The 24,282-nt window shown below is 48.7% G+C and overlaps 13 protein-coding genes across 16 annotated transcripts; 6 read left to right on the top strand and 7 right to left on the bottom strand.

The window, feature by feature from the left end:
- Positions 1–79: 79 nt before the first annotated feature.
- Positions 80–3,232, bottom strand: TERG_00191 (uncharacterized protein; the record flags this gene model as incomplete). The annotated part of the gene is made up of 1 exon (XM_003238151.2): positions 80–3,232. The coding sequence occupies one exon, from the start codon at positions 3,230–3,232 to the stop codon at positions 80–82; it is 3,153 nt and encodes a 1,050-aa protein (XP_003238199.2).
- Positions 3,233–3,493: 261 nt separating this feature from the next.
- Positions 3,494–3,832, bottom strand: TERG_11524 (uncharacterized protein; the record flags this gene model as incomplete). Its single annotated transcript, XM_047750629.1, has 1 exon — positions 3,494–3,832. A coding segment is annotated over one exon (339 nt), but the record flags the coding sequence as incomplete, so codon positions are not given.
- A 24-nt stretch (positions 3,833–3,856) lies between these two features.
- On the bottom strand, positions 3,857–5,184 carry TERG_00190 (ribosomal protein S15). Its single transcript, XM_003238150.2, has 2 exons — positions 5,109–5,184; positions 3,857–5,043 (listed from the first exon to the last, which is right to left on the bottom strand). Exons 1-2 carry the CDS (start codon positions 5,131–5,133, stop codon positions 4,145–4,147), a joined length of 924 nt encoding a protein of 307 aa, XP_003238198.1. The 5' UTR covers positions 5,134–5,184; the 3' UTR covers positions 3,857–4,144.
- A 328-nt stretch (positions 5,185–5,512) lies between these two features.
- TERG_00189 (40S ribosomal protein S0) lies at positions 5,513–6,455 on the top strand (the record flags this gene model as incomplete). Its single annotated transcript, XM_003238149.1, has 2 exons — positions 5,513–5,682; positions 5,756–6,455. The coding sequence occupies 2 exons, from the start codon at positions 5,513–5,515 to the stop codon at positions 6,453–6,455; spliced, it is 870 nt and encodes a 289-aa protein (XP_003238197.1).
- A 415-nt stretch (positions 6,456–6,870) lies between these two features.
- TERG_00188 (uncharacterized protein) lies at positions 6,871–7,965 on the bottom strand (the record flags this gene model as incomplete). Its single annotated transcript, XM_047747559.1, has 1 exon — positions 6,871–7,965. One exon carries the CDS (start codon positions 7,963–7,965, stop codon positions 6,871–6,873), a length of 1,095 nt encoding a protein of 364 aa, XP_047603516.1.
- Positions 7,966–8,863: 898 nt separating this feature from the next.
- On the top strand, positions 8,864–10,816 carry TERG_00187 (tRNA pseudouridine(38-40) synthase; the record flags this gene model as incomplete). The annotated part of the gene is made up of 1 exon (XM_003238147.2): positions 8,864–10,816. The coding sequence occupies one exon, from the start codon at positions 8,864–8,866 to the stop codon at positions 10,814–10,816; it is 1,953 nt and encodes a 650-aa protein (XP_003238195.2).
- A 75-nt stretch (positions 10,817–10,891) lies between these two features.
- Positions 10,892–11,645, bottom strand: TERG_00186 (uncharacterized protein; the record flags this gene model as incomplete). The annotated part of the gene is made up of 3 exons (XM_003238146.1): positions 10,892–10,969; positions 11,054–11,256; positions 11,315–11,645. 3 exons carry the CDS (start codon positions 11,643–11,645, stop codon positions 10,892–10,894), a joined length of 612 nt encoding a protein of 203 aa, XP_003238194.1.
- A 574-nt stretch (positions 11,646–12,219) lies between these two features.
- Positions 12,220–12,952, top strand: TERG_00185 (ubiquitin-like protein HUB1; the record flags this gene model as incomplete). Its single annotated transcript, XM_003238145.2, has 3 exons — positions 12,220–12,673; positions 12,732–12,870; positions 12,931–12,952. 3 exons carry the CDS (start codon positions 12,220–12,222, stop codon positions 12,950–12,952), a joined length of 615 nt encoding a protein of 204 aa, XP_003238193.2.
- A 909-nt stretch (positions 12,953–13,861) lies between these two features.
- TERG_00184 (uncharacterized protein) lies at positions 13,862–15,371 on the top strand (the record flags this gene model as incomplete). The annotated part of the gene is made up of 3 exons (XM_003238144.1): positions 13,862–14,821; positions 14,894–15,217; positions 15,315–15,371. The coding sequence occupies 3 exons, from the start codon at positions 13,862–13,864 to the stop codon at positions 15,369–15,371; spliced, it is 1,341 nt and encodes a 446-aa protein (XP_003238192.1).
- A 40-nt stretch (positions 15,372–15,411) lies between these two features.
- Positions 15,412–20,915, top strand: TERG_00181 (nucleolar protein 58). Of its 2 annotated transcripts, XM_003238141.2 has the most exons (3): positions 18,137–18,320; positions 18,486–18,646; positions 18,749–20,915. In XM_003238141.2, the coding sequence occupies exons 1-3, from the start codon at positions 18,196–18,198 to the stop codon at positions 20,278–20,280; spliced, it is 1,818 nt and encodes a 605-aa protein (XP_003238189.1). In that variant the 5' UTR covers positions 18,137–18,195; the 3' UTR covers positions 20,281–20,915. The 2 variants fall into 2 exon arrangements, with proteins under 2 accessions (XP_047605018.1, XP_003238189.1); XM_047749048.1 differs by having other exon boundaries at positions 15,412–18,646.
- Positions 16,550–17,851, bottom strand: TERG_00182 (V-type proton ATPase subunit D; the record flags this gene model as incomplete). 3 transcript variants are annotated; one of them, XM_003238142.1, is made up of 4 exons in its annotated part: positions 16,550–16,633; positions 16,696–17,567; positions 17,677–17,765; positions 17,820–17,851. In XM_003238142.1, 4 exons carry the CDS (start codon positions 17,849–17,851, stop codon positions 16,550–16,552), a joined length of 1,077 nt encoding a protein of 358 aa, XP_003238190.1. The 3 variants fall into 3 exon arrangements, with proteins under 3 accessions (XP_003238190.1, XP_047605020.1, XP_047605019.1); XM_047749049.1 differs by lacking the exon at positions 16,550–16,633 and having other exon boundaries at positions 16,639–17,567; XM_047749050.1 differs by lacking the exons at positions 17,677–17,765; positions 17,820–17,851 and having other exon boundaries at positions 16,696–17,412.
- Positions 20,916–21,066: 151 nt separating the features above from the next.
- Positions 21,067–21,778, top strand: TERG_00180 (uncharacterized protein; the record flags this gene model as incomplete). Its single annotated transcript, XM_003238140.1, has 3 exons — positions 21,067–21,072; positions 21,131–21,286; positions 21,344–21,778. 3 exons carry the CDS (start codon positions 21,067–21,069, stop codon positions 21,776–21,778), a joined length of 597 nt encoding a protein of 198 aa, XP_003238188.1.
- A 638-nt stretch (positions 21,779–22,416) lies between these two features.
- On the bottom strand, positions 22,417–23,478 carry TERG_00179 (uncharacterized protein; the record flags this gene model as incomplete). The annotated part of the gene is made up of 1 exon (XM_003238139.2): positions 22,417–23,478. Exon 1 carries the CDS (start codon positions 23,467–23,469, stop codon positions 22,417–22,419), a length of 1,053 nt encoding a protein of 350 aa, XP_003238187.1. The 5' UTR covers positions 23,470–23,478.
- Positions 23,479–24,282: the final 804 nt, after the last annotated feature.

Genomic DNA, 24,282 nt, shown 5'->3' with positions numbered 1-24,282 from the left:
AAATGACAGGAGCCGCAACTAAGTGAGTGGACGTAGGACAGGGATGGTCTCTTTCATTGACACGCCTTCTGAGACAGGATTACTCCTGCGTCAGAATCTGCCGGAAGCCCACTCTCAGCCGTTCGTGACTCGGCTGGGCTTCAAAAGTGAAGCCTGTATCAGCGGCCGGAGGCCACTGAAATGAGTGGGAAAGAGGTCCCTGTCCTACTACCCCTTGGAGAGCCGGTGACGAAGCCGGCACGGGGCTTGACGAGTATCGCTCCGCGGTGCGCAGGCTGCTGGGAAGCCGAGGGCGGAACCTTTCCATGTCCGCCAACTGCCTCTCAACAGCCGCCGCTCCTACCGATGCGGGGCGAAACGACGGCACAGGCATTGTCGCGAGGGCGGGCCGCGCAGGAGGTGCAGCGGCGACTTGGCCGTTGGAGTGGCCAAGAAGTACTCCTCGTGGAATTGGCTGCGGGAGTACCCCGACTTCTTGGACGATATCGGAGGACGACGAGGCTCCAGCCCCAGAAGGGACTGGATCCTCGTCAATATCGTCGAAGAAGTCGTCGCCGTACAACTCTTCGTACGTGAACCCGTAAGTGCTCTGCCCTCGGGGTTGGTTGTTGGACTCCCGCTCCCTCAGCGGGCTTGGCGATGTCATCTCGACGTCTTGGGGCGACGCGTTTGTCGAGACTGGGCGGGAAGCGGGAGTGGCCTGTGCCGTCGTTGTTTGTGATGGAGACTCTGGGGTGTCGTCCACCACGGCCGATGTGCTGAGGTCTGTCAACCGGGACTTCGATGGTACCTCTGGCGGGCTAGGGCCAAAGCGTACCTGTTTTCGCTGTCGAAGTGGGCCGCGCGCAGGTGTTTGGCTGTCTGCGTCAGTCGTGTCTTTCAGCACACCGGGTCGAACGCTGGCCGATGGTTCGTCGGGTCGTTCGTTGTCGGACGACTCAGCTTCGGAGCTGGAAGTGGACCCGAAGTAGCGAAGGTCCATTCCATAGCTGCATCCTGGGGGGTTTGGAATGGGCTTTCTCTTCTTCTCCTTGCGCGTTGTCGACTTGGTTACTCTGTTAGCGTTGGCCTTTGACGATGTTGGCTGGTATATCTTTACCGTCTCTTGGGCTTGTCGTGCTTGTTGCTTAGCAAGGCGAGCTTCTTCTTGAGCCTGACGCGCAACTTCCTGGGCAAGGCGGGCTTCTTCGCGTGCGTGTTGGGCTTCCTCTTCGGCTTTGCGGAGAGCGGCTTCTCTAGAGTAGCTTGATAGCGGGTGGTTTCTTGGGAATAGGTCGTAGGAAAGATCTTCTTCATCGAAGTCTGGCTGGGTGAGAGCTGGACTTCGAGCTGGGGCTGAAACAGCTGGCGTCGGCAATGCCGTTGGAGTGTCCTTCCACTCCTCCGAAATGGAAGGACCAACTGCATGCGTGCTAGTAGATACCGTAGTGTAATCATGGCGGTCGTTGTTGTTTTCATGAATTCGAGACGCGTAGCCAGGCTCTTCTGTTTCATTGGAAAGGCTTTGGGAATGCACCGTTAATCCAGGACGCTGACTTGGTGAATGTTCTTCATGTCTCTCAATCTGGGATGCTTCAGCACGGAACGGTAGAAACCTTGAGATGGATCGAGGAACAGAGTCGAGCAAGCCGCTAAAGCTCCATCCAGTGCGTGCTGGTGTGCTTGGCTGAAGCTGGGGTGGAGACGAGTGCAAGTCGGAGACAACTGCAAGCTTTGTTGCAGAAGGAATTGCAGGAATAGAGATGGTGTCGATATCTGAATGCTCATCGTCATTAGCATTGTTGTTCTCATTTGAAGCAGCTTCAGCGGCCTTTTTTTGCGCAATTAGCTCTGGAATACGGAACAAGGTTCTTTGGATCTTGCCCTGGCTCTCTAGGGCACGACGACGTTGGCGGTCGGCATATGGTGTCACTTGACGGAGACGATGTATCTCTCTAGATTTGATGGGTTTGCGTTGAGGTTTCTTCGGTGGGGCGCGTTTTGCTTTGCGGACTGGTTGATTATCAGCGTCCTCATTTTCCTTGTCCTCGTCTGCTTCTCGTCGTCGTTTGCCGGTGACTGCTGGCGGTGGTGTCAGTTGCTTGGTTCTTTCTGAGAAGTAGAACCCATTGTGGGTCCATGTGTCATGACTGGCAGGGCAAACCAGCATTTGGTTGCAGCAAGGGCACAGTGGTCTGCGTTCAATAGATATCTGAGGTGCAGGAAGGAAAGCTGGGGTTGTTGGAAGAGGAGGTGGATAGAAGACAATCTCTTTAGGAGTGGTGCGCTCGCCGTTGCGAGTCACACCGCCCTCCAAGTCAATGATAGGGGTTGGAGAGAGCTCCAGGTTGCTAGGGCTAATAAAGGTGGCGACTGGGGCAAAACGAGAAAAGGGCTGGTGCCTAGCAGGCAACCGGCGGGTAAAATGTTTGATAGGACGTGAAGAGATATTCTGAGGCTCACTCTGAGACGGGGCTTGTTTGCCGCTGATATTTGTGTTGGTATTGTCGTTTTCCTCGACATTAGTAGTGGTCTCTGCCACGGGTGGGACGTGCACTGCTTCGGCGCTGCGAGTTGCAGTCTGGGGAACCGGGGTAGGTGTGGAGGGAGTTGCGTGGTTAGAAGCACGGCCGTTTGCCGGCGAGACGGCGGGCACGAGGACCTGAATTTGGTGAGTGGAAGGAGAAGGACCCTGTGCGCGTGTAGCACGAGTTGTAGTCGTATTTGGAGCAATGGCAGGAGCAGGCCTATCAACCTCGGTGGCGACATCTTCGTGCTTGTTGCTACGGGGTTTGTTGTTGTTATTGTTGACATTTTCGCCGTGGCTGCCATGAGCAGTGCTGCTCTCTGCTGGGGAAGGAGCCTGTTCATGCTCATCGTCCGAGTCGTCGTAGCTTCCTGGAACGCGCTTCTTTGGAGCTGGCTTCTTCCCTTTCTTGGCTTTGTTTTTCGTGATGCGCGTAGTTGCCGACTTGGGCCCTTTGGAGGCAGCAGCCTTTGCGGCAGGAGCAGCTTCTGCAGTTTGCTTGCGGGTTCGGGGTGGTGTCTGCCACATCCGGTAGCCAGATGGCGAGAGAGGTTGGGATCGAGTGCGAGCCATTGCTTCAGCTACACGGACAAAGACGTTAGCACGCGCTCGGAGCAACGGGTAGAGAGAGCAGAAGCAGATGTTGAGAAGCAATAGGAGCTCATGGGAGCAAGAGGCCAAGTTGTAGTGGTAGACGTGAGAGCTGGGAGCCGGAGAGCAGGACATGACTCGAGGCCACGACAGGCTCGAAGACGCGAGAACAGGTATCAAGCTAGCCAGCAGGTACATAATAGAGAGGAAACACAACGCAGAAGAGCTCGTAGTCTCTGAAAGCAGAGCTGTATGATCAAGGAGCTTTGGACTCGGAGGCGTCTAGAGCCGCGAAGCTCGAGGACGGAGCGGGTAGAAGGCGGACAGAATCACATCAAAGGGGCAGGAAAGCACAGAACAGGATATCCAGCAGATACGAGCTCGAGTTACTTACCTTTAGACACGAGAAGGTAAACGGCAATGCCTTTGTGGTGAATGCGAGGGTATCAGCTTGGCTTTGACGCTGCGGCTGCGGTCGTGGTGTGGATGTGAGAGGAAGAAAAAGGCGAGGAGGGAACGCGGGGGGGGAAGAGAGAGATAAATAGACGGCGCCAGACAAGCAGGAGGACAGCTATGGTGGCGAGCGCACCGCGAGGGCAGGAGGACACTCAGGATCTCATTGCTGTGTTGCTGTGTTGACGGCCTCGAGGCAGAGAAAGCACGCTGAAAATGCTTCCTAAAGTGGTTTCCATAGATATTTTTTTCCCTGGACGTTAGTTGACGGTGCTTACGTAATAAGACGACGCCACGGCAACCGCAGGCAATAGAGATGGGACGAGCGGGCAGGACAAGGATGGGCAGGACAGGACGGGAGAGCAGAGGAGAGCAGAGGAGAGTCGGAAGGGCAGAGGAGGACAGTCGGACTGGATGGCAGTGGAAAGATATAGTTGTCGAGACGGTTGGGCAGAGGTAAGGCTAACATTAAACAGCACTGCGAAGATACATCTATGAATACGCCTAGAAATACAAAAGTGAAGCGGCCTAACAGGTGAATGCTTAATAGTCACATCGTCAGCGGCTTCGTCCAATGACGGCCGTCCGTCGTCTTCATCTCAATGTGATCTCGCCCTTCCACGCTGCGTCACTCAACCCAAGCGTCTGCATCAGGTTCTGCCATCTGGGACCACCCCTCTCCTTCCTCCGTAGATAGCTGAGCAGCTTTTGTCTTCTGTGGACGAACAGCCGTAGTCGGCGCTTGTTGTGCTTGTCCTTGTGTGAAGTAGTCTTCAGCTGCTCGGCCAACACCAGGATCTTGGACGTTAGGATAGCCACTTGTACCTCGGGCGAACCCGTATCTGGGCCAGCGCGCGGCCGTTTGGCAGATGGCTCGAGGCTGGCAGGGTCTTGACCTGCAGCGGCCGGTTTGGGAGGGAGTACTCGGTCGGTGTTGTGGCGGCCGAGTATGTCGATTGACCGCTTGATATTCAGCTTTGTTCGGTTCCTGGTGCTGCCGTTCTTCATCGCCAGGATTCGACGGACAGCTTCCTCGGCATTCTTGTGGTCTTCTTCGTGCTTCTTGATAGCGTCTTCGACCTGCTGGGGATCAACGACGCTACCGTCAATAGGCGGTACAGGTCGTGTGAGCTGCTTGGACGTTTCAAGGGCGAATGCAAGCTCGGACTTGGAGATGCAGTAGTTCACATAGCTCGATTGCTCGTTGTCTGGGGGAACATGCACACCCTTCGATCCCAGAGTCGGATAGAGCGACGGGTTGAGCATGGCTTCTATCATCGGTGTCTTCTCGCTGGCAACCGGATCGCCAAACGCTTCCGTTCGCTGCTGACTCAATTCGCGCTGTCGAGATATGTTTGCGGCTTTCCGCTGACGTGCCTGTGCAATTGCAAAGGGATCTCGCTGTCTCCGTCCATGGCGCTTTGTTGTGACCGTCCTCGATTGCTGCGAGCCAACCCGGCTCAGGGTCAGGTTACTGAACCAGCTACATAGGCCTATACAATCCCCAATTGATCAGTAATGGATCAGATTTTACCTAGCACACATGCGCTGTACATACCACTTGAGCCCACGCGAGGTGCCATCTTATGCCGGTTGAGTCCACTTTCTCCCCTTTTCGTTCCTGTCTTCCGCTGTCACTCTCTTGCTTTCCTCGACCTTCAAATTTCTGTCTTCGCAAATCTTCATCCGCTTCTAACTTCCATTCTTGGCGCTCCAAACTTAAAATCTCGGCTTTATTTTTCTCCGTCGCTGCCCTAATATCTTAGTCAGTGATTAGTCACGCACAAAAAACGAGCGACTCCGCCAAGAATTCCAAAATAGGCGAAATTTCGACCTTCGCGACCTTTGATTTTTGATCTTTTTCTTCGTTTACTCTCTCTCATCCCCGTCAAGACAACCGCCGTCGATTGATACTCTTCCTTATACACCGTCCCCCAGCAGGATAGATATCAGTCGCCCATCATGGCTCCCTCCAACCTCCCACCAGTCTTCAATGCCACCTCCCAGGACATGGAGATGATGCTCACTGCCCAGTGTCATCTCGGCTCCAAGAACATGCAAACCCATATGGAGCCATACCTGTGGAAGACTCGTCCAGACGGTGTCAACGTTATTAACATTGGCAAGACCTGGTATGCGCCGAATTCTTCTGGACACCCAGCTATAAACCCAATGACGCGCAAAAAACTAATATGCCGTATTTAGGGAGAAGATTGTCCTTGCTGCCCGTATCATTGCTGCCATCGACAACCCAGCTGATATCTGTGTTATTTCTGCCCGTCCATACGGCCAGCGTGCTGTTCTCAAGTTCGCTGCCCACACTGGTGCTGTTGCGATTGCTGGTCGTTTCACCCCCGGTAGCTTCACCAACTACATCACCCGCTCTTTCAAGGAGCCCCGCCTGATCGTTGTCACCGATCCTCGCACCGATGCCCAGGCCATCAAGGAGGCCAGCTACGTCAACATCCCCGTCATTGCCCTCTGCGACGCCGACTCCCCTACCGAATTCGTCGATGTTGCTATCCCAACCAACAACAAGGGTCGCCACGCTATTGGTCTTGTCTGGTGGATGCTTGCCCGCGAAGTCCTCCGCCTCCGTGGCACTCTCGCTACCCGTGAGACCGAATGGGATATCGTCGTTGATCTGTACTTCTACCGCGACCCTGAGGCCGAGGAAACCAAGGAGATTGAAGAGGCCAAGGCCGCTGAGGCCGAGGAGGCTGCTCCTGAGGCTCTCAACCCAGCTGATACCTGGGATGCTGCTGGTGCTGCTGCTCCTGCTACCTTCGGTGCTCCCGCTGCTGCTACCAACTGGGAGGCTGCCAACACCGACTGGGCTGCCTCCGGTGCTGCTGCGGGTGAGAGCTGGGCCGCTGATACCCCCGCTGCTGAACCTACCTGGTAAATGCAGCTACTCGATTGCAAAAGGCACAAAACCAAATCCGATTGTCGGTCATGGCTCTACTCTATTTGTCCATCTACGACGGTCGTTCATGTTAACTGCGACAAAAGAAAGATTAATGAGTTCATCAACCCCTTTCTCCATACGGTTATTGCTTTGAATGTCACGGCTTTCATTTGACGGCGCTTACGAGGGAAAGATACCCATCTGGCCTCTGGTCCTTTGGGGGAAAGCCCTGTGCTGTCAACAAGGGGCGTACTTAATCGTTGTCCCACTCCCATTAGCTAGATCTAAATAAAAAAAATACATGCAATTACCCGAGCCAGTTGTCTTGCACACTGCATAAAACATAATAACTCAATTGCTAAGGATAAGTGATGGATATGCCGAACTTTTGAAGGCGAGGGAAAAAAGGATATCAACCGCAGTAATATATGTAGCCTGTATTATCGTGCTGGTGCAGCCTAGTGCTATAGAAATCAGCATGTTCTACCGCGCCAATCTCTATCAATAGGCTCGTGGTCGCATACTCGCTAGTCTTGAAAGGGCGCGTCCTCTCGCGTTCGACAGTCAAACCTAACGGTCGACACCAAGGACGACAAGTATCGGCCAGCCTCACCAGGTGGCCCACGAGCATCACCCAGTGATAGATTTCTGACATATCCATTGTACTCTGGTGCTGCCCAAACTGTACGGTTCGGTTCCCTGAATCAAGTAATCCGCCATCCAATGAAGCATGTATGGCCATATCTTTTATGCTATATGCAAGTTTACCGGGGTTATTATCGTGGAAAGCAACTGCTCCATCCCAAAGTCGACACAGTTGCTGCATGCTGGTACAACTTTGAATTGCCTCCTTGACAGCTCGTATGTGCAAATGTGATAGTAAAATGAAAGGACTAAGGCAGACTGACTCACATACCCGGGATGGGGGGTGGATCTCTTGCAACTGCAGTTGGAATAACCAGATAAAACTCAAAAGATTCTCAACGGTTGTCAAGGAGAATCCTAGGCTCTCTAGGTCTTTACCGCCCGCTGCCTCGTCTTTATCTGCAGCAATATTGCCCACGTGTACGTTCAACGAACATGAGGCATTGACCACAATATCAAATTGCTGATCTAGGAAGATCAGAACATTATTGATTAGATCAAACGATGGGGACCCATAGGTCATCACGGGCGCTACAAGCCGGACCGGGCAGCCACCCCATTCATCCTTTGCCATATCAAATTCTTCTGTGACTATAGAAGTGGCCTGTTTGATCGTCCAATATGATGCGTTATTGTGATTTTGGAGATAAGGATTCACCAGGAACCCGTTGCTTTGCATCTCATTGATGATATGTTCATATACTGCCCGCAGTAACTTCCATTCCGCCGGGTGGTGAAAACTCCCTGTGTTTATAGCAGTAATAAAGTCCGCGATCTTGAAATTGATGATAAACTCAACCTCCACACCGAAGGTGTACAAAGTCCGAACTTCTTTTGGCAGACTGTTACGGAACCGGGCCATAATCTTAGGGTATCTAACAGGAAAGGCAACCTTCAAGGAATAATTCCCCAACTGAAAATGCAACGGGGGCCATTATATAGGGTAAATAAAAAGTTGAGATATATAAAGCTCCATAGTCTCTGAGGCATATAGAGCAACCCCGTCTGGGGCTCCAGCTGTTTCCCCTAGCCGTACATGTTTTTGTAGGTCTTTTCTCCAATATACTGGAGACTGTTTTACGTCCGGTATCCTACTATCCATGGTTTTTATAACTAAACAGATAAATACAGCCCTCAAAGAAAACATGTTAGAAGAATCAATTTCATTATTATTAGGCATAATGATTTTGATGATTTGTTCCAAGGATAGGTAAACGTTTGACATCGTCAAAGAGATGAGGTTCATAGATAGATGTTAGAATTAACTCTGGCCTTGGCGCTAAATGATCACGTGGAGCCTAGTTAGCAGGCGCTTCCTCGACACTGTCTTCAAGCGCGCTGAACCTAAAGAACACTATCTCAAGATGGGACCTTCCACATCCCTCTAGGTCTCTTTCGAAATGAAAATGTATATGTACTCCCGTAGGTTTTGAATTTTTTATTATCAAACCAGCGGCAGATATGAAGTACCGAACAAAACTGTATCTATGCAGTGCTATACTGCCCCCTACGACCTGTAATCCAATACCTATCTATGACTACCAACAAGAAAGGATGGATGGTATAGGTTTAGTAATAATAAAATACTGAGTGAGATAAGCTGGTTCTCCATAGCCTGATATTATATCGAAATATCCCGCTCAAAGTCCAGCCAAAGCCAAAATAACCTTCACGTGACCATGGAGCCGGCTGAATTTTCACCTTTTCAATGGAAATAAAATCTACATAATTCAACATCAAGGACTAAATAAAGAAAAAGTATGAGAGTGCCATGTCGGGGGAGTTGCACTAATGTTAACAGAGTTACAATATCCATAACACGCACAAAACGATTCTTGTCGACTCCTAGGTTTCTCATCGAGCAAAAGATGACCGAAAACTCATCCCATTCGCCGTATTCCGACTGGTCTAATACCAGCCTTATAAATCGAATTCATGAACTGGAACGGCAGTTAAACCAATGTCCTCAAAACGCCGTCTCAATTCCTAGCACTGAATGCCTAAAGGTTGACAAAGGTCTAGGTCAGGCGGAGAGAACACCAACTGATGGTCGACCCCGCGAACGATCCACGAGCTCAAACCCTTCTCGAACGTCGAGTAAGAAACGCCGGAAAATTGACCCTTCAAAATATTCGACTCGCCATATTGCCATTAAGTTTGCCTATCTAGGGAAACGATACAATGGATTAGAGCATGCTAATGGCAATTATACTGAGGTACCAACAATTGAAGAGGAACTCTGGAAGGCTTTGCGAAAGACTCGCCTTATATTCCCGACTCATAAAGACTGTACTGAGGAGTTTAGCGGAAAGGATAACAGTCCCTCTCGCCCATATGCAATACACTGGGATGGGTGCCAATACTCTAAATGTGGTCGGACGGACAAAGGAGTCAGCGCTTTTGGGCAGGTGATAGGTATCAGAGTGCGAAGCTTACGACCCGCGGAGCCAAATCCCCCTGTTGAGTTAAAAGGAGGGGACGTTGTGAATTCCGTCGTTGCAACCGAATCGGGTATGGGCGATAAAAACACACAAAGTGGTGTTTCTGATACAGGAGAAGCCAAGGGATGGGATGATATTGCAGACGAATTACCATATATACAGATCTTGAATGGCGCTCTACCCGAGGACATACGAGTTCTTGCGTGGTGCCCTCATTTACCTCCTGATTTTGACGCACGCTTTTCATGTCGCCAAAGGAGGTACCGTTACTTCTTTACCCAGCCCGCATTTTGCCCGACTCCCGGTACTAGAGGCATAGTCAGATCTCCTGAATTGAAAGATGATTTATCTTTAGCAAGGCCAAGAGAGGGATGGCTGGATATAGAAGCTATGCGGAAAGCGGCACAATATTTCGTGGGCAGTCATGACTTTCGAAATTTCTGCAAAGTTGATACGAGTAAACAAATAACAAATTTTGTGCGGCGTATTTTACGTGCGGATATAGAACTCGTGGACCCTCAAAGAACCCCACTTGGCTTTGTGCAAATGCCTGGGTTTGAACCTTTTGAAAACGGCCCTAGAAATACCGGGGTCCCCGGAAGCATTAATGACATCAACTCAGCAGCTGGAAAAGTGTATTCATTCACAGTGCACGGGACAGCATTTCTATGGCATCAAATTCGTCATATGGTTGGAATCCTATTTCTTGTTGGCCAAGGCCTTGAACATCCCTCTATAGTTCCTGAGCTATTAGATGTCACAAAAAACCCGCGACGGCCGGTGTATGAGATGGCATCAGACAGCCCTCTTGTTCTTTGGGACTGTATTTTTGGAGAAGAAGAGGATGAATTAGATTGGGTCTACCCAGGTGACCCACGAACTTTGAAGTCTCCGTCGCGCAGGACAGATGGAAATTTTGGTCAAGGTGGTCTTGTTGAAGATTTATGGACCCTCTGGAGGAATAGAAAGATCGATGAGTTACTGGCTGGTACATTGTTGGAATCCATGGCGAATCGAGGTCAGTCGATTGCTGCTTCGAAAGAAGATGACCATCCGTCAAATCAGGTACAAACAGTACGGAGTCCTAGAGTTTTTAGCGGAGGAGATAATGGGAAACCCGTCGGAAAATATGTCCCACTGTTGAACAGAACGAAGCTTGACCTTGTCGAGGACATGAATGCCCGGTATCTGTCAAAAAAAGGGCACAAGTATTGGAACAAGGTCCTAGAATACCAGGAAGAGCAGCGAAAAGCAGCACTCAATGGCGAATGAGGTCCTTTGAAAATTGATAGATAATCTAGGCTGGGCCATCACCCGTAGCTTACTATAAAGCCACATGACTTCCCATTACGAGGAAGATTCGTAAAGGCATTTTCGAGCACCTTTCCACACTTCCTCGACGATCATACGCTTCGGTAACAAGTTCTGTAACTTATTAGCTATGCCATAAACGTTTATTGTCATAGGAAATCATAGTTAAGAAGTCAAGGAGTACTGGGGAATACCCACAGGGAACACAACAACAACGTCGGACTCTCCATCGACAATGATAGCTAGGTAGTATCGCACTTCAAACCCCCTGAACGCTTCATGGATCACAATATCCTGGATTTGAGTTGTTGGGATAAATCTAGTTGTCGCACTGGGGAAGTAAGTCGCAGAAGACGTCGATGTCTGTACTCCCAGGCCTCGAATGACAAGCAAGGATTCATCTTCCAACCATCATTAGCGTTCTAGTCGCTCGCTAAACGGAGTGATATGGAAACAAACCAGTATAGCCTTTTCTAGCAACAAAGTATAGCAATAAGGCGCTGCAAGCAGCAATGCCTTGCCACATATAGGCATCTGCAGTATTGCACGCAATCAGGCCTATACTACTCGTCCATATTGTGTCCCATGGAATAGTGGTCCAACTGTCGGGTATGTGATTGCGGCATGTGGCGGTATCAACCAAAATAACCAATGCAAATATTACAATTCGGATAATAATCCCAACGTAGAAAATGATCTTCGAGGCAATTGTCGACCTTGGGGCGGCATTCGAGACTGTAAATTGAACAGTAGTAGACGAAGGACTATAAGTTTTCAGATGAGGTGGCATGGTAGCTAACTCCTGTTATGAGTCTCTATTCTTATGTACCACAATTTCGTTAATAGCTTCCTCGCGTGAAATATGAAGAATTCGGCCTGTGCAAATACGGCTCGAATATTTGTAGCTTTAAGTGTTTTATGGGGGGTTTTCAAGTTGCTTTTTTCATAGCTCACCAACAGTCAGGGGAAACGGGGAAAGACAAGCATCACGTGATAAATCCCACCAAGAGAACAGTGTTTGATATGCATATGAAGGAGTTTTTGGAATAATGGATGACAACTAAAGTTTTATCTAGCTGTATGGGGGTGACTCACAGGCCGAAGTTATGTGCTCCAAATCATGCTACATTCTAGTGTTGTTGTGCTGCTGAGCGAGGTACGTGGTTGACCTACCGGGTTAGTAATAGCACTGTTGCGGATTTCTCGGCTAACGCGAGTTAAAGTTTAAAAGTGGCCAATCATATAGAAGAAGTCACCTGCTCAACTAAAATGGAAGGCTCGCGAGAGAAATGGATGTTGTAGGTTGGAGCCTAGACAAATCATACATCTAAGGGACAACGCAATCTGCCTGGGACGCTGTTCAAATGCCGCGGAGCCCTTCACCACCTCGAGACGAGCGAAGGAGCCGGTCCCCCGCGAGACGGCACGACGAAGGAGACAGATACAGAGAACCTGCGAGGAAAAAACAATCATCCGGTTTTCGGTGGAAAGAAAGGCGACGCGACGATGATAGGGACAGGGACAGAGATTCATGGAGGTCCAGAGGTTTAGAGCGTGGATATCGCAGTAGTGATAGGCGAAGGTCTCCATTTAGAGACCGTGATAGGGAAAGGGACGGAGACTTGGACCGTGGCCGTGACCGCGAACGCAGGGCAGCAAGGGGCGACCCAAGCGACCAGAAGCATGTCGAGAAAGAGAAGGATAAGAAGAAAAAGAAGCCATCTGCTGCTCCGTCTAATGAGCCTATGATCATTGTTAATGTCAACGATAGACTAGGCACCAAAGCTGCTATTCCATGCCTTGCTTCAGATCCTATTCGTAAGCCTTCCTGGCTCGCCTTATACCCTGTCCTGACCTAGGCTAATGTGTCCTATAGGTCTCTTTAAAGCTCAAGTAGCTGCTCGAATTGGACGGGAACCACATGAGATTCTTCTTAAAAGACAAGGAGAGAGGCCGTTCAAAGATCAACTTACCTTGGAGGACTACGGTGTCAGCAATGGCGTACAGCTAGACTTGTGAGTTGCCACCTGCCTCCCTTTTCCTATCCTAGCTGAGACATGCTAACTTTACTATAGGGAGGTGGACACTGGAGATTGACGCGGTTGCATACGGATCTCCCTCTATACACGCTCGAGATGAAGAAGCTTGCGGTCATGAGCTTTGTTATGTTATAATGAACCATCCTCATTCGCTCATGCCGCTGCTCTGGGCTGTGATGAAGCAAAAAGAGCCTCCAAACTAATACATCTGTTATAATATATTTTGGTTTCTATCTGGTTCTACACCCTGTTCGTGTACTAGGTATATCTGCTGCACCCCGGATAAACTCTGGCAGTAGCTTGGTAGCCATCTCCTCTGTCCCTTCCTTCCTCCTGCTCTCCTCTATGTCGCCCCTGCTGCCTCTACTCCCTCTCCTATGCTCTTCCCCATATCTCCCGCCCCGTCCTCCATATCTGCCTCACCTTCCGCTGCATCATGTGTCGTCTTGCCTAAACCGGCCCCGAAAACGTCATGCTGACTAACAATCGCGCCTTTCCACTTTAGGCATAACATGCGCCCTATCCAGCCAATCAGTATGTTTTATTGCATGTGACCGTCGGCGGAAAAACTGGACTGCAAAAATGGAAATTTCGAAACATCCACAAATTCCGTGACTGACTTTTTGCCTCATTATTGTGTCCGGGCCAAAAACTCTCGCTTGCAACCATGCTTGCCTCCCGTATCTTGAGCCTGCTCTCCTCCTCTATGTTGCCCTAACAATGATGTTGAGAGCGAGATTGTGATTACTATCCTCCTGGAATCAGTGATAGCACCTTTTGTCTTATTTTTCGCTGTTCGTTGTCTTTACGAGTTTGATTGGCCTTTGAAAATTTACTCCAGCCGCGGCCGTTTGACAAACCCTCATCGATCGGCATTTCTATACTTCCCGGACTTTACATCATAACCATCAAGGATCCCATCTAGCACACCACAGACCTTAGGAAGACTTGCTACAGCTATTTCACCATGGTCCGAAACCTCGTTGTCCTGGGCGGTAGCTCGCATCCTCAGCTGAACGCTACGATCTGCAGACAGCTGGGCATCCCTCCAGTCAACGTTCTGTTGACAAAATTTTCTGTTGGTGAGACACGCGTTGAGATCAATGAGTCGATCCGAGGGAAAGATGTCTACATTATCCAATCTGGTGGAGGAAAAGTGAACGATCACTTGATGGAACTTTTTATTACCATCTCGGCTTGTAAGACTGCCTCTGCCAAGCGAGTCACTGCTGTCCTTCCTCTCTTCCCATACTCTCGCCAAAGCGACATTCCTTACAACAAGGCCGGAGCTCCCCTCGTAAAATCGGCCACTGTCGCCAAACCAGAGGCTAGCAACGCTTACACCTTCGAGAGCACCCCGCCTACCCCACCGGCAGGAAATATAGAAAGCAACGGGCTTCAGAACGGACTAGAAGGGCTTCACAAGGGACTCGCTCAAGTCCAGCTGAACGATCTCGAGAACGCCGGTTCTCTTAACAAGGCTGTGCGACTTTCTCACTACGTTAATGGGATAAAACGCAGTGACACCTTAGATTCCCAAAAGTCTGAAAATGGCCACCACCGTATTCCTACTAGCCACAGCGATGAAACAGCAAACAATGCGTCGAATACCTTAAAGATGAACGCATTCCAACCCCGCCCTGGTTACCGACAATGGGTTGCCCAAGCAGGAACCTTGGTGGCGGATCTGCTCACCTGTGCTGGTGCAGACCATATTATCACCATGGACTTGCACGACCCTCAATACCAAGGCTTCTTTGACATCCCTGTTGACAACCTTTACGGACGTCCTCTTCTGAAAAGATATATTCAACAGAATATCCCTAATTTCCACGAAGCAGTCATAGTCAGTCCCGATGCCGGAGGAGCTAAGCGAGCTACAGCTATTGCAGACTCTATGGGCATGGAGTTTGCCCTTATTCACAAGGTAGAACCACAGCTATTCTCTAACCATCCCGTATATCTTTCCTGCAAGCTTGACTGACGCCGTCTTCTCCAGGAACGTCGTCCCACCAAGATCACGGACCGTCAGAATGCCACGATGATGCTTGTCGGAGACATCAAAGACCGGACAGCTATTCTCATCGATGACCTCGCTGATACCTCCAACACTATTACCCGCGCCGCCAAGTTGTTGAAAAAGGAAGGAGCTTCGAAGGTCTACGCCTTGGTCACACATGGTATCTTCAGTGGCGATGCCATTGATAGGATAAATGCCAGTGCTCTGGACAAAGTCGTTGTCACAAACACAGTCTCTCAGGAAAACAACCTAAAACGATGTCCTAAACTTGAAGTTCTGGAAGTTGGCCAAGTTTTTGCTGAGGTATTTCTATATACCCTATCCCAAATCAGAAATGCTTGCTTGATTTTGAGGTAGTACGCTTTTTAGCATATTACTCACTAATCTTATCTGATTATAGGCAATCCGTCGTGTTCACCATGGTGAAAGTATCAGTGTTCTGTTCCAATATGACTGAGCAAAAAAAAAAAAAAAAAAAAAAAAAAAAAAAAAAAAAAAAAGGCATATAATGCGCAACATCTTGCTATCAGAGCAAATATTGGCCTTTATGTCTATTTAGCTGCACGCTACTGCTATCCCCTTGTCCCTTTATCTCTCCCTGTCTCCTGACTTAAAGTGTTTCCTTTTTTTTTTCTTTACTTGGCCTGGTGTTCTGAGGTATGCAGCCCAGCCATACCTCAAATTCAGCCACCTAAGACAGTCATTTCAGATGAAAGACTCTGCCTATATCATGACCATAGCCCTCTTATCCCCTTATCTCCCTCCTAATGTCTCGACTACTTTTCATTCTTCCCATATTCACCAAATACTAGCAAGGTAGGTGGTGAAGGCAATGTCTTTATTTGGGCTCAGATGAAGATCCCTTTTTCTTTCTCCCAAATACCATCCATGAGAACGCCGAAAAAAAGAAAAAAAAAAGTGAAAACAAGCAAACTTGAAGACCCAGAAAAAAAGCCTATAAAGGAAAGACGAGGGGGTAGGTTGTTACTTTTATTGTCTTCCCTTTATTCTGATTGCTTTTTGTTATTTTCATTACTATTCCTTGTTTGCCTTGGGTGTTATGTTTTAGTCGCTTGACTGATTGGCAACCAACTAGTCCTTGCCATTCTACTTCTGCAAGCAAGTGAGCCTGATATATCGATGTATTGGGCTTGCTAGAAGAGCTTATACGTTAGTATCTAACATTTATTGCTGGGTACATATCTTTACATAGTACTATGCTGTAGTTTCTTTGTGCGAAGGTCTCCTGATCCTTGTATAGGGTTACTACGGAATCATGGTGTTAGTAAACCCCTCGTCGAAATTATTATGCAAGGGATGTGGGAGGCTTCATGTTAGAATATTTTACCGTACAAACGGGATTTACGAGCTATGGATATAAACAATGCATTATGGCCTTATATTTGTCTATTTCTTCTGCTTAGCGGCACGGAAGTTTGTACTACTGCTACCGGAAGGCAAGACGATGATAATTTATCTAAATCCGAGTAGAGGTGAACCGCTCGAACTGCAGTTCATCATATAAATAACATGAGGGAATTATTATGGCAACATTGAAGAGATATACTCCGAATCAGCATTATCAATAACTCCAGCAATATCAAGATATAAATAATTCAAAGAAACAAAGGACCCTTAAAGTACGCTTATATAGTTCCCTATCCGGTCTTTCTGGTTCTGTGCAATGCACTCTGCGATCCAAGTAATGTTCCGAATTTCCTATTTCAATACATGATTAGCTCATATGCCTGGTATAACACTGGGTACCTGTAAGAACTGACCTGTTCTCGCAATTTGACCCAGGCGTATATTATAGCCGGTGTGAACTGGCGAGTGAATGCCAGCTTCAACAATTCCATCTCTCTCTGGTAGAAAAGGTCTTCCAAGCTCTTGCCTTCGCTTCCAGCGCCAGATCCGGACTGGTTCAGACCAACAGTGTCAAAGAAGGCTTTGTAGTCGGCAACTACAGTCACTGCGAGAGAGACACCCTCGAGGTCATCTGCGCGAGAAAGCATCAAAGAGCCTTCAGGATACAATTTGCCGAACTCTGGATATAGCTTTTTCCTCTCGGTCTTGGAGAGTTCGGTGCCGAACGAGTTGAGAGTGATGTTGATTGCCCGACGATCAGCCTCAAACTCTAGTGCTTCACACATGACTTGGGAGGTAGGAGAGTCTTTAAGCTCGGGGTCAGAGTTGATAAACCGGTAAAAGTCCTCCAGATAATTCTTGTACAGAGTGTTTCGGATGATTTCGATGTTTAGTTCATCCAGATCCTGATGGCTCAGGCTGCCCTTGAAGTATGGTGCTAAAGGGGTTTCGATAAGGACAGAGTTATACAATTCTTCGATATTGGTTGCCACGCATAGGACTGGCATTGTCTCAAAGAAACCAAGTGGGTGGCATCTGTCCAGGAGCTCCCGAGTGTCTCGCTCGTGAAGAGTACCGGTGATGAGAAGTGCGATGTTATCAATCATGTACCCATAGGTAAGGTATTCCATAAACTTGGCCGTCGAGCCACTGGCTTGCGCCTGCAGATAGCGGAATTCAGCAACAAGCTTATCGGTGGCTTTACCAGCTAGAGCAGATGTAGAGGGATTCGGGGGGAGAGCGGCTAGAAAATCGCCATATGATGGGCCAAGCTGGAGCTTGACGTCTGTATTTACATGGTCAGCCCTAGCACATCACAAGCTATCGCGACGACCACTATCATCAAGGGATAATGCACATAGCCATTGGCAGCTATCGTAAGGATAGGTTCATACCATCCACGGTATCGCATTGCGTCAAGTTACTGTAGTTCTGCGAGTTTAGAAGGTTATTGCGGTATCCGCGAACAACTCCTTCGACATAGCTGAGCAAAAGATTAGCCGTCCGTCTCGTTCCAGCAAATACAAGGATGACTTACCCGTTATCCACGTTAAAGAAGAGACCCTCCATGGTTGGCCAAGGAATGCGTGTCTGGTTGTTTCTGGTCCTCCAGCCCCGTCTGGTCGTCTTCCTCGTCTTCCTCCTTGATATCACTTCCGAAGGTCAGCATGAGCTTATACTATTCACGTGATGTATTACATAATACATAGCGTGCTTTTTTTACGACATCGAAAAAAAAAAAGAAGCAAAAAATTTATTTGGATTTTCGATTGAAAAAGCGAAGAAACAGTTGTGCGTCTCTTGTGCTCAACGCTGCAGAAGCTCTCCCTGACGCATTCTGCTCGCGTGATAGCTCCAGTGAAGCTAGGCGAGAGTCTTTTTTATTTCATTCAATCTCCCGGGACGCCGTCGCCATGACACTATTCATCCTTACCGAGACCAGTGCGGGCTATGCCTTGCTTAAGGCAAAGGATAAGAGGCTCCTCAAGCGAGATGATCTCGCTACAGAGACAGAGACCGCTGAAGGAATATCGAATCTGTATGTTTGCAATTGCGCTTTTCTGTTTGAGATGGTCGATAATCCTTCGATTGCGATTTATACCACTGCATTATCGACATTGAATCTTTCCTCCGCATTTTGATAGCTTCAGCTTTTCGGGTATCTGCTTTTTTGGAGAAATGGACTAATAGCAAATTCTTGCAGTATGAAATTGAAGAACTTCCAGAAATTTGACAGTGCCACTACTGCTTTGGAAGAAGTTGCATCGGTTATCGATGGAAAGGTCACACCGAGCCTGGCGAATTTGCTCGAGAAGATCAAAGACGAAAAGAAAGTCTCCTTAGCAGTTGCCGATACCAAACTTGGTATGTTTCCTTTCGCCTTCGGCCTGTATAAATTGATCAGACTGCGATTCCCCGCGCAAATATGTAAGCTTTGCGTCTTGCTGACGGTTGATTCTCCCATAGGCAACGCGATTGGCAAGCTGCCTGGACTCTCCATCCAGCCTATTGCAGATGGAACGACTGCTGAGCTTTACCGTGCCATAAGGGCCCATCTTCCCACTCTTATTCCTGGATTAGTTCCCTCTGATATCTCCACCATGTCCTTGGGTCTATCCCACTCCCTTGCCCGCCACAAGCTCAAATTTTCCGCAGATAAGATTGACACTATGATTGTTCAGGCAATTTCTCTGCTTGATGATCTCGACAAGGAGCTCAACACGTATGCAATGCGTGTGAAGGAATGGTACGGCTGGCATTTCCCGGAGCTGGCTAAGATATTAAACGACAATTTGGCCTATGCTAAGGTTGTCCTTAAGATGGGTATCCGTAGCGACTCTGAGACTACAGACCTTTCGGAAATTCTGCCTGAGGAGATTGAAACCGCCGTCAAGATGGCCGCCAACAAGTCCATGGGAACTGAGATTAGCAATGAAGATCTCGAGAATATTCAATCACTTGCTGAACAGGTTGTTGCTTTCTCCGAATACCGCCAACAGCTTGCGAACTACCTCTCTGCTCGTATGGCTGCCATTGCTCCTAATCTTACTGCCTTGGTTGGCGACCTAGTTGGTGCTCGATTGATTGCGCATGCTGGTAGCTTGATGAATCTCTCTAAGAGTCCTGCAAGTACTATCCAGATCCTTGGTGCTGAAAAGGCCTTGTTCCGTGCTCTTAAGACTAAGCATGACACTCCCAAATACGGGTTGATCTATCACGCTTCCCTCATTGGCCAAGCTACTGGTAAAAACAAGGGTAAAATGGCTCGAGTTCTGGCTGCCAAAGCTGCAATTGGTCTCCGTGTTGACGCGTTGAGTGACTGGACTGCTGACGCTGACGGCAACGAGCCCACCGAAGAAGAAAAGAGTGCCCTCGGTATGGAGTCGAGGTACTACCTTGAGAAGAAACTTGCATTCCTCGAAGGAAAGCCACTTAAAGCTAGGGGTGTGGCTATTGCTCCAAACGGAGTTGAATCCGCTGTTCCCAAGAAGTGGGAAATCAAAGAGACCAAGAAGTACAACACAGATGCTGATGCCCTAGCTGGCAACAAACCCGAGAAGAAGAAGTCTAAAAAAGATAAGGATAAGAAGAGTAAACTGGTGGAGGAAGTTGAAGCTGAGGATGAGGAAATGAAGGAGGCTGATCAAGAAGACGAGGAGGATGAAGACGACTCAGATGAATCTGAGGAAGAGAAGCCTAAGAAGAAATCTAAGAAAGAGAAGAAGTCAAAGACAAGTGGCGACGACAACGTTGAAGAACTTGCTGAGAAGGCCGGCCTCAGTGTCAAGCGATATCTCCGAAAGCTTGAAAGAGGCGAGATATCTTTCGATAAGGACGGCAACCCAACTGCTATTAGCAAGAAGGAGCTGAAGAAAGCCAAGAAGGAAGCCAAAAAGGCCGAGAAAGAGGAAGGCAAGAAGAGAAAACGCTCAGACGTTGGCGATGATGCCGAAGAATCCAAGGGTGAAAAGAAGAAAAAGAAGAAAAGCAAGGCCTAATTGATGCGCAAAATACCCTCAATGCCGTCCGATCCTTTTTGTTGCTGTATCATATCCAGCTTCTGGTGTCTTGGTTTCTGTCTTCTTTTTGATAGGGTGGCATCACTCATGGCGAGATGTTATTTCTTTGAATCTTTCGACTTTTTCTGATTTTTTTCTTGTCATTTTCCTTTGGATCTTTTATGGTGGCGCTTGGGGTTCATTTCAATTTGGTTTCTTCAGACACAGTACCAAAGGAAAAGTGTTCAGATACTTTATATTTATCAGCCATTGAAGCCTTTTATACCACCTCTTCTTCTTTTTTTTTTTTTATATAGCTGTATTGCTATATCAGTAGCTGTACTCTGTAAACATGGAATCAGACTTTCCAGACTGCCCTTATATCAGCATTAGGCATCACCATTGCTCCAGATTAAAGGTATAGCTGTTTTCACCCATCTCATCGCGTGCAGGAGCCCTGTAGTTGATTTTTTAGGTTACCAGTTTCGGGCGTTCCTGTACTGCTGCTGGATTCGTTTACATTTAGCTCTTCTAAAGCATAGAGCCAATTCTGTGCCTCTCATATTCTTTCTCTTAGGGTACCTAGCATTTGCATGTAATAGAGAGGTTGAAGAACACCTGCTGACCAATCGGAGTCGGGCCCCCGCCGTTTCCAGAACGGCCGGAAATGGAGTAACCATGATCCGCAAGCATTATTATGTAATCACCTCTATATCCCAAAATTTGCAGGTTGCAAAGCTTTGATAGTCGGAAGTTGGTGATGAATTGGATTGATTGCCGTTAGATATGAAGGTAAGTCCATATTAACTGGCTATATTCAGGGAATATACGATCCAACGACATGTAACAGATTCTTGATCCTCAAGCTGCAACGCTTTCAAATGTGGAAGTGCTGGCTTACTTGAAGTCCAACCCTCCGCGCCTGTCGGCCCAAGCGCCTCTCCCGAATGCGAAGAACTTTGTGCCTAAACCGGACTTGAGAGACTACAACACAGTGGTAAAAGAGGTTAGAACTCATTCAAATCTGTTGTTTGAGGATCTGCATTGCTGATCTTGACCCTAGTACAATGACTATGTCGTTCGGCTCTCCCCTCACCTCCTATCATATCCTAGCTTTACGTCTATATCTCCCGAGAATGCTGCTGGCGATAATTCAACAACCGACCTGGACGTTGCGCTTCGAACACTGATCTCGAGCTTGAAACCATTCAACCTGACGAAGGCAGAAGTGTTGATGATTATCAATTTAGGGGTTGGCCTTGAAGCTAAGCCAGAAGGAGAGGCTGCTGAGGATACGGTCATGCAAGATGGAGACGGCGAAAATGGGGACGCAGGTGTTGACTATGGAGCCCTAGCGCTTCTCGATACAATTATAGAAGACCGAGAAGAGCGACTAGCGGATGAGGACGTTGCGGAAATACTAAGAATTGTGAGGGAGACTCTGGTTAAAAAAGAGCCAGTGAAGGAAGAACCTGAACAAACAATGGAAGAAAGCTGAGCGGTCTTTCCTCTCAAATTTCTTCTATCCCACGATATCTAAAGCACACCGCTCCGCCCATCCTTGGGATAGATGGGCTCAAACATGAAGAACTCTTGATCAAGACAGAGTACGGGTAAGAAATGCTCGGTCCCACCACTTCCCTTCAATGACTGATTTGCCTGGATAGGGACATTGTGAATATTCTCCCCGTGACTTTATTGGGAGCTTTCTACCAAAGGTGCTAACCCCGTAAGTGACAATTGGTGAATTGGTTGCACTACTGCGTATATCTTTTAATGGGACTCCTTTGAAATAAGTACGCAATTTGCTAGTTGGTTAATATTACCCTAGCAATGGCGAGCGCTTTATCTAGTAATAAAATGATAGCTGCAAGTTCTATAGGAGCTAATTGCCCAGAACTGTGCCATGGATGCAATTGACTTGGGCCTAGCGAAGATAAGGAACTTGATTGCGCATATATAAAATGCCTTTCATAGTGAATAAAAATAATCCTTCCAATTTGAAATTGTGCTAATATATCCATGAACAATAAAAAGGTGGGAAAATGGTAATTAAAGCAACAATAGTTCGGTTCAAATATTGGCACAGTTCATCATTTGCAGAACTGTACTTATTTTATTAAAAACTGGTTAGGTCTATTCAAGGTATATCTCATCTCTCAGACGTTGTAAATTGCGCATTAGTCCACTACCAGTACTCTCCGACTTTTCTCGTGAAGGAAGCTCAGAAGTTCTGCCCTTGGAGGCAGTCCCACCGGCCTTTCGGTTCTCCCTTTCTTCTTTTTCCCTAGCTTGGTTTTCGAGGACCTTCCGCCTGTCTTCAACAATTTTTGCAAGGCTGTCGACAAACTTGAGTCTCGGTTTCTCCTCTACCGTGCCCTTCCATACGCCCGCGAGGAGCCGTAATTCCTCAACTCGACGAGCTGCTGCTTCCAAACCGGCTTCTCCTCCACCGTTGCTGTCCAGCAGCCCGGTGACCTGTGATCTGAATTTCTTAGCTACCTCGCGGCCCTTTTCTTCCAGGCTCCGTGATTCAGGGCCAGCTTCTGGAGCTGAGACAGATATGAAGGAGGAGGTAATCGATACCTCTGAGGGGGGCAACGGCCATTCCATTGCATCTCCAAATACCTGTATGACCTCCTCCAGCCGCGTTCTAACCTGCATCAAAGTCCGTAGACGAGATATATACTCTGGATCTTCTTGTGTGATCTCTGGCTGCGTCTTGGTCCCTGACTCGTTTTCCTCATTTTCCTCCTGGTGTACATCCTCCTGCCGGGCGGCGACGGCGGGCTCGGGCAGGCCCTGGGGTAGGAAGCTGCGAATATCATCCTGTAGCGTATCTGTAAGGGTGTCTGAAAGGCCGATTGTCTCTCCACGCAGGACCTCAACCTCATACGCCAGCCGCCCGCTGCTTCGTATTATCTCGTCTGTAAGCTGGTTCAGCGAGTTGGATAGCCGGGCGTTTTGTGCGGTGAGCTGGGAGAGCAGCGATTGGGTCAGAGCAGAGACATCCGCGATTGAACTACCGCCTGCTGAGCGTGATTGCGAAGTGCTCAGCGGCGGAAGAGTGTCGTTGAGGAAGTCGACGGGGTCGAACGAGGGGTCTGAGAACTCCGGCAGCAACGGCTCAGCTGGGGAGGACGAGGTTTTCCGCACATCCTCGCTCTGCGGCCCAGGTCGTTGAGCCATGTTCCCGTGGATCTTGGTCCCAGGAGCTATCCTATCCCACGAGAACTCGACCGGCCACGCCAACGAGCAGCAAGCAGCAAAGCGAACAGGTGGCCGTGTTTTCAAAGCAGTAAAACATATATTCTACAAAAAAAAAAAAAAAAATTTAAGAGGCTGCTTGCGGCAACTAACTAGGTTTCGTCAGTTCAAGCTTAAAACGGAGGTGGGCCGTTGACGTCAACTCAAAAAGCACTGCCAGCAAACGGCCACGAACCGCGTCTGGCGGCAAGGGGACGACAGCCAGCAGGTCGATGTATCAACACGCCGGGACCCGTCAACAGGGGCCGTCCGGGGGCGCAGTGGGCGTCGTGCTGGCCGGCGTCTCGCTGCAGCTTGGGCTTGGGGCGGGCTTACGTGAGGCGGTTCTCCAGAAGTCGCACGGCAGGCAGGCAGTTAAGTAACTAACAACATAAAATAACCAAGGCAAGCCGAACTCTTGAGACGAGGAAGCAACGAAGACAAACACCGGGCGATGACGCTCTTCGACCAGCGTCGCCGCAGGTCAACGAGGCTGCAGTCTTTGGTCGAGCGCGCGTGGTGGGATGGGCGGCAAAGCCTGCCTGCCTGCTGCTGCGTCGACGTCAATAGCCTCCGAGGGCCACAGTAGCCGACTACCTACCTCCCTGTTATACCACAGTGTGTACATGCTCTCTTTCATGTTTATTTATCAAAGAACCGGAAGTTAGCGAGACGGAGTGGAAATTGACATGTTCCCTTGTTACAGACTTCTTTACCTCACTGCCCTTCTGTCCTGCTGCTAATTTCTGGGCTGCC

This window comes from Trichophyton rubrum (genome assembly GCF_000151425.1).
Source record: "Trichophyton rubrum CBS 118892 genomic scaffold supercont2.1, whole genome shotgun sequence".
NCBI classification, from domain to species: domain Eukaryota; kingdom Fungi; phylum Ascomycota; class Eurotiomycetes; order Onygenales; family Arthrodermataceae; genus Trichophyton; species Trichophyton rubrum.
Note: the sequence above shows the minus strand (reverse complement) of the source record. Positions and strands in the feature narration are given on the sequence as shown.

What these genes read in the sequence shown, in the direction of transcription:
- TERG_00190 (XM_003238150.2), bottom strand. Translation starts at nt 5,133, where the DNA reads ATGGCACCTCGCGTGGGCTCAAGTG. An exon ending in ACCTCGCGTGGGCTCAAGTG is followed by an intron (nt 5,044 to 5,108) that starts GTATGTACAGCG and finishes GGGATTGTATAG; the next exon opens with GCCTATGTAGCTGGTTCAGT.
- TERG_00181 (XM_003238141.2), top strand. Translation starts at nt 18,196, where the DNA reads ATGACACTATTCATCCTTACCGAGACCAGTGCGGGCTATGCCTTGCTT. An exon ending in GCTGAAGGAATATCGAATCT is followed by an intron (nt 18,321 to 18,485) that starts GTATGTTTGCAA and finishes AAATTCTTGCAG; the next exon opens with TATGAAATTGAAGAACTTCC. An exon ending in AGTTGCCGATACCAAACTTG is followed by an intron (nt 18,647 to 18,748) that starts GTATGTTTCCTT and finishes ATTCTCCCATAG; the next exon opens with GCAACGCGATTGGCAAGCTG.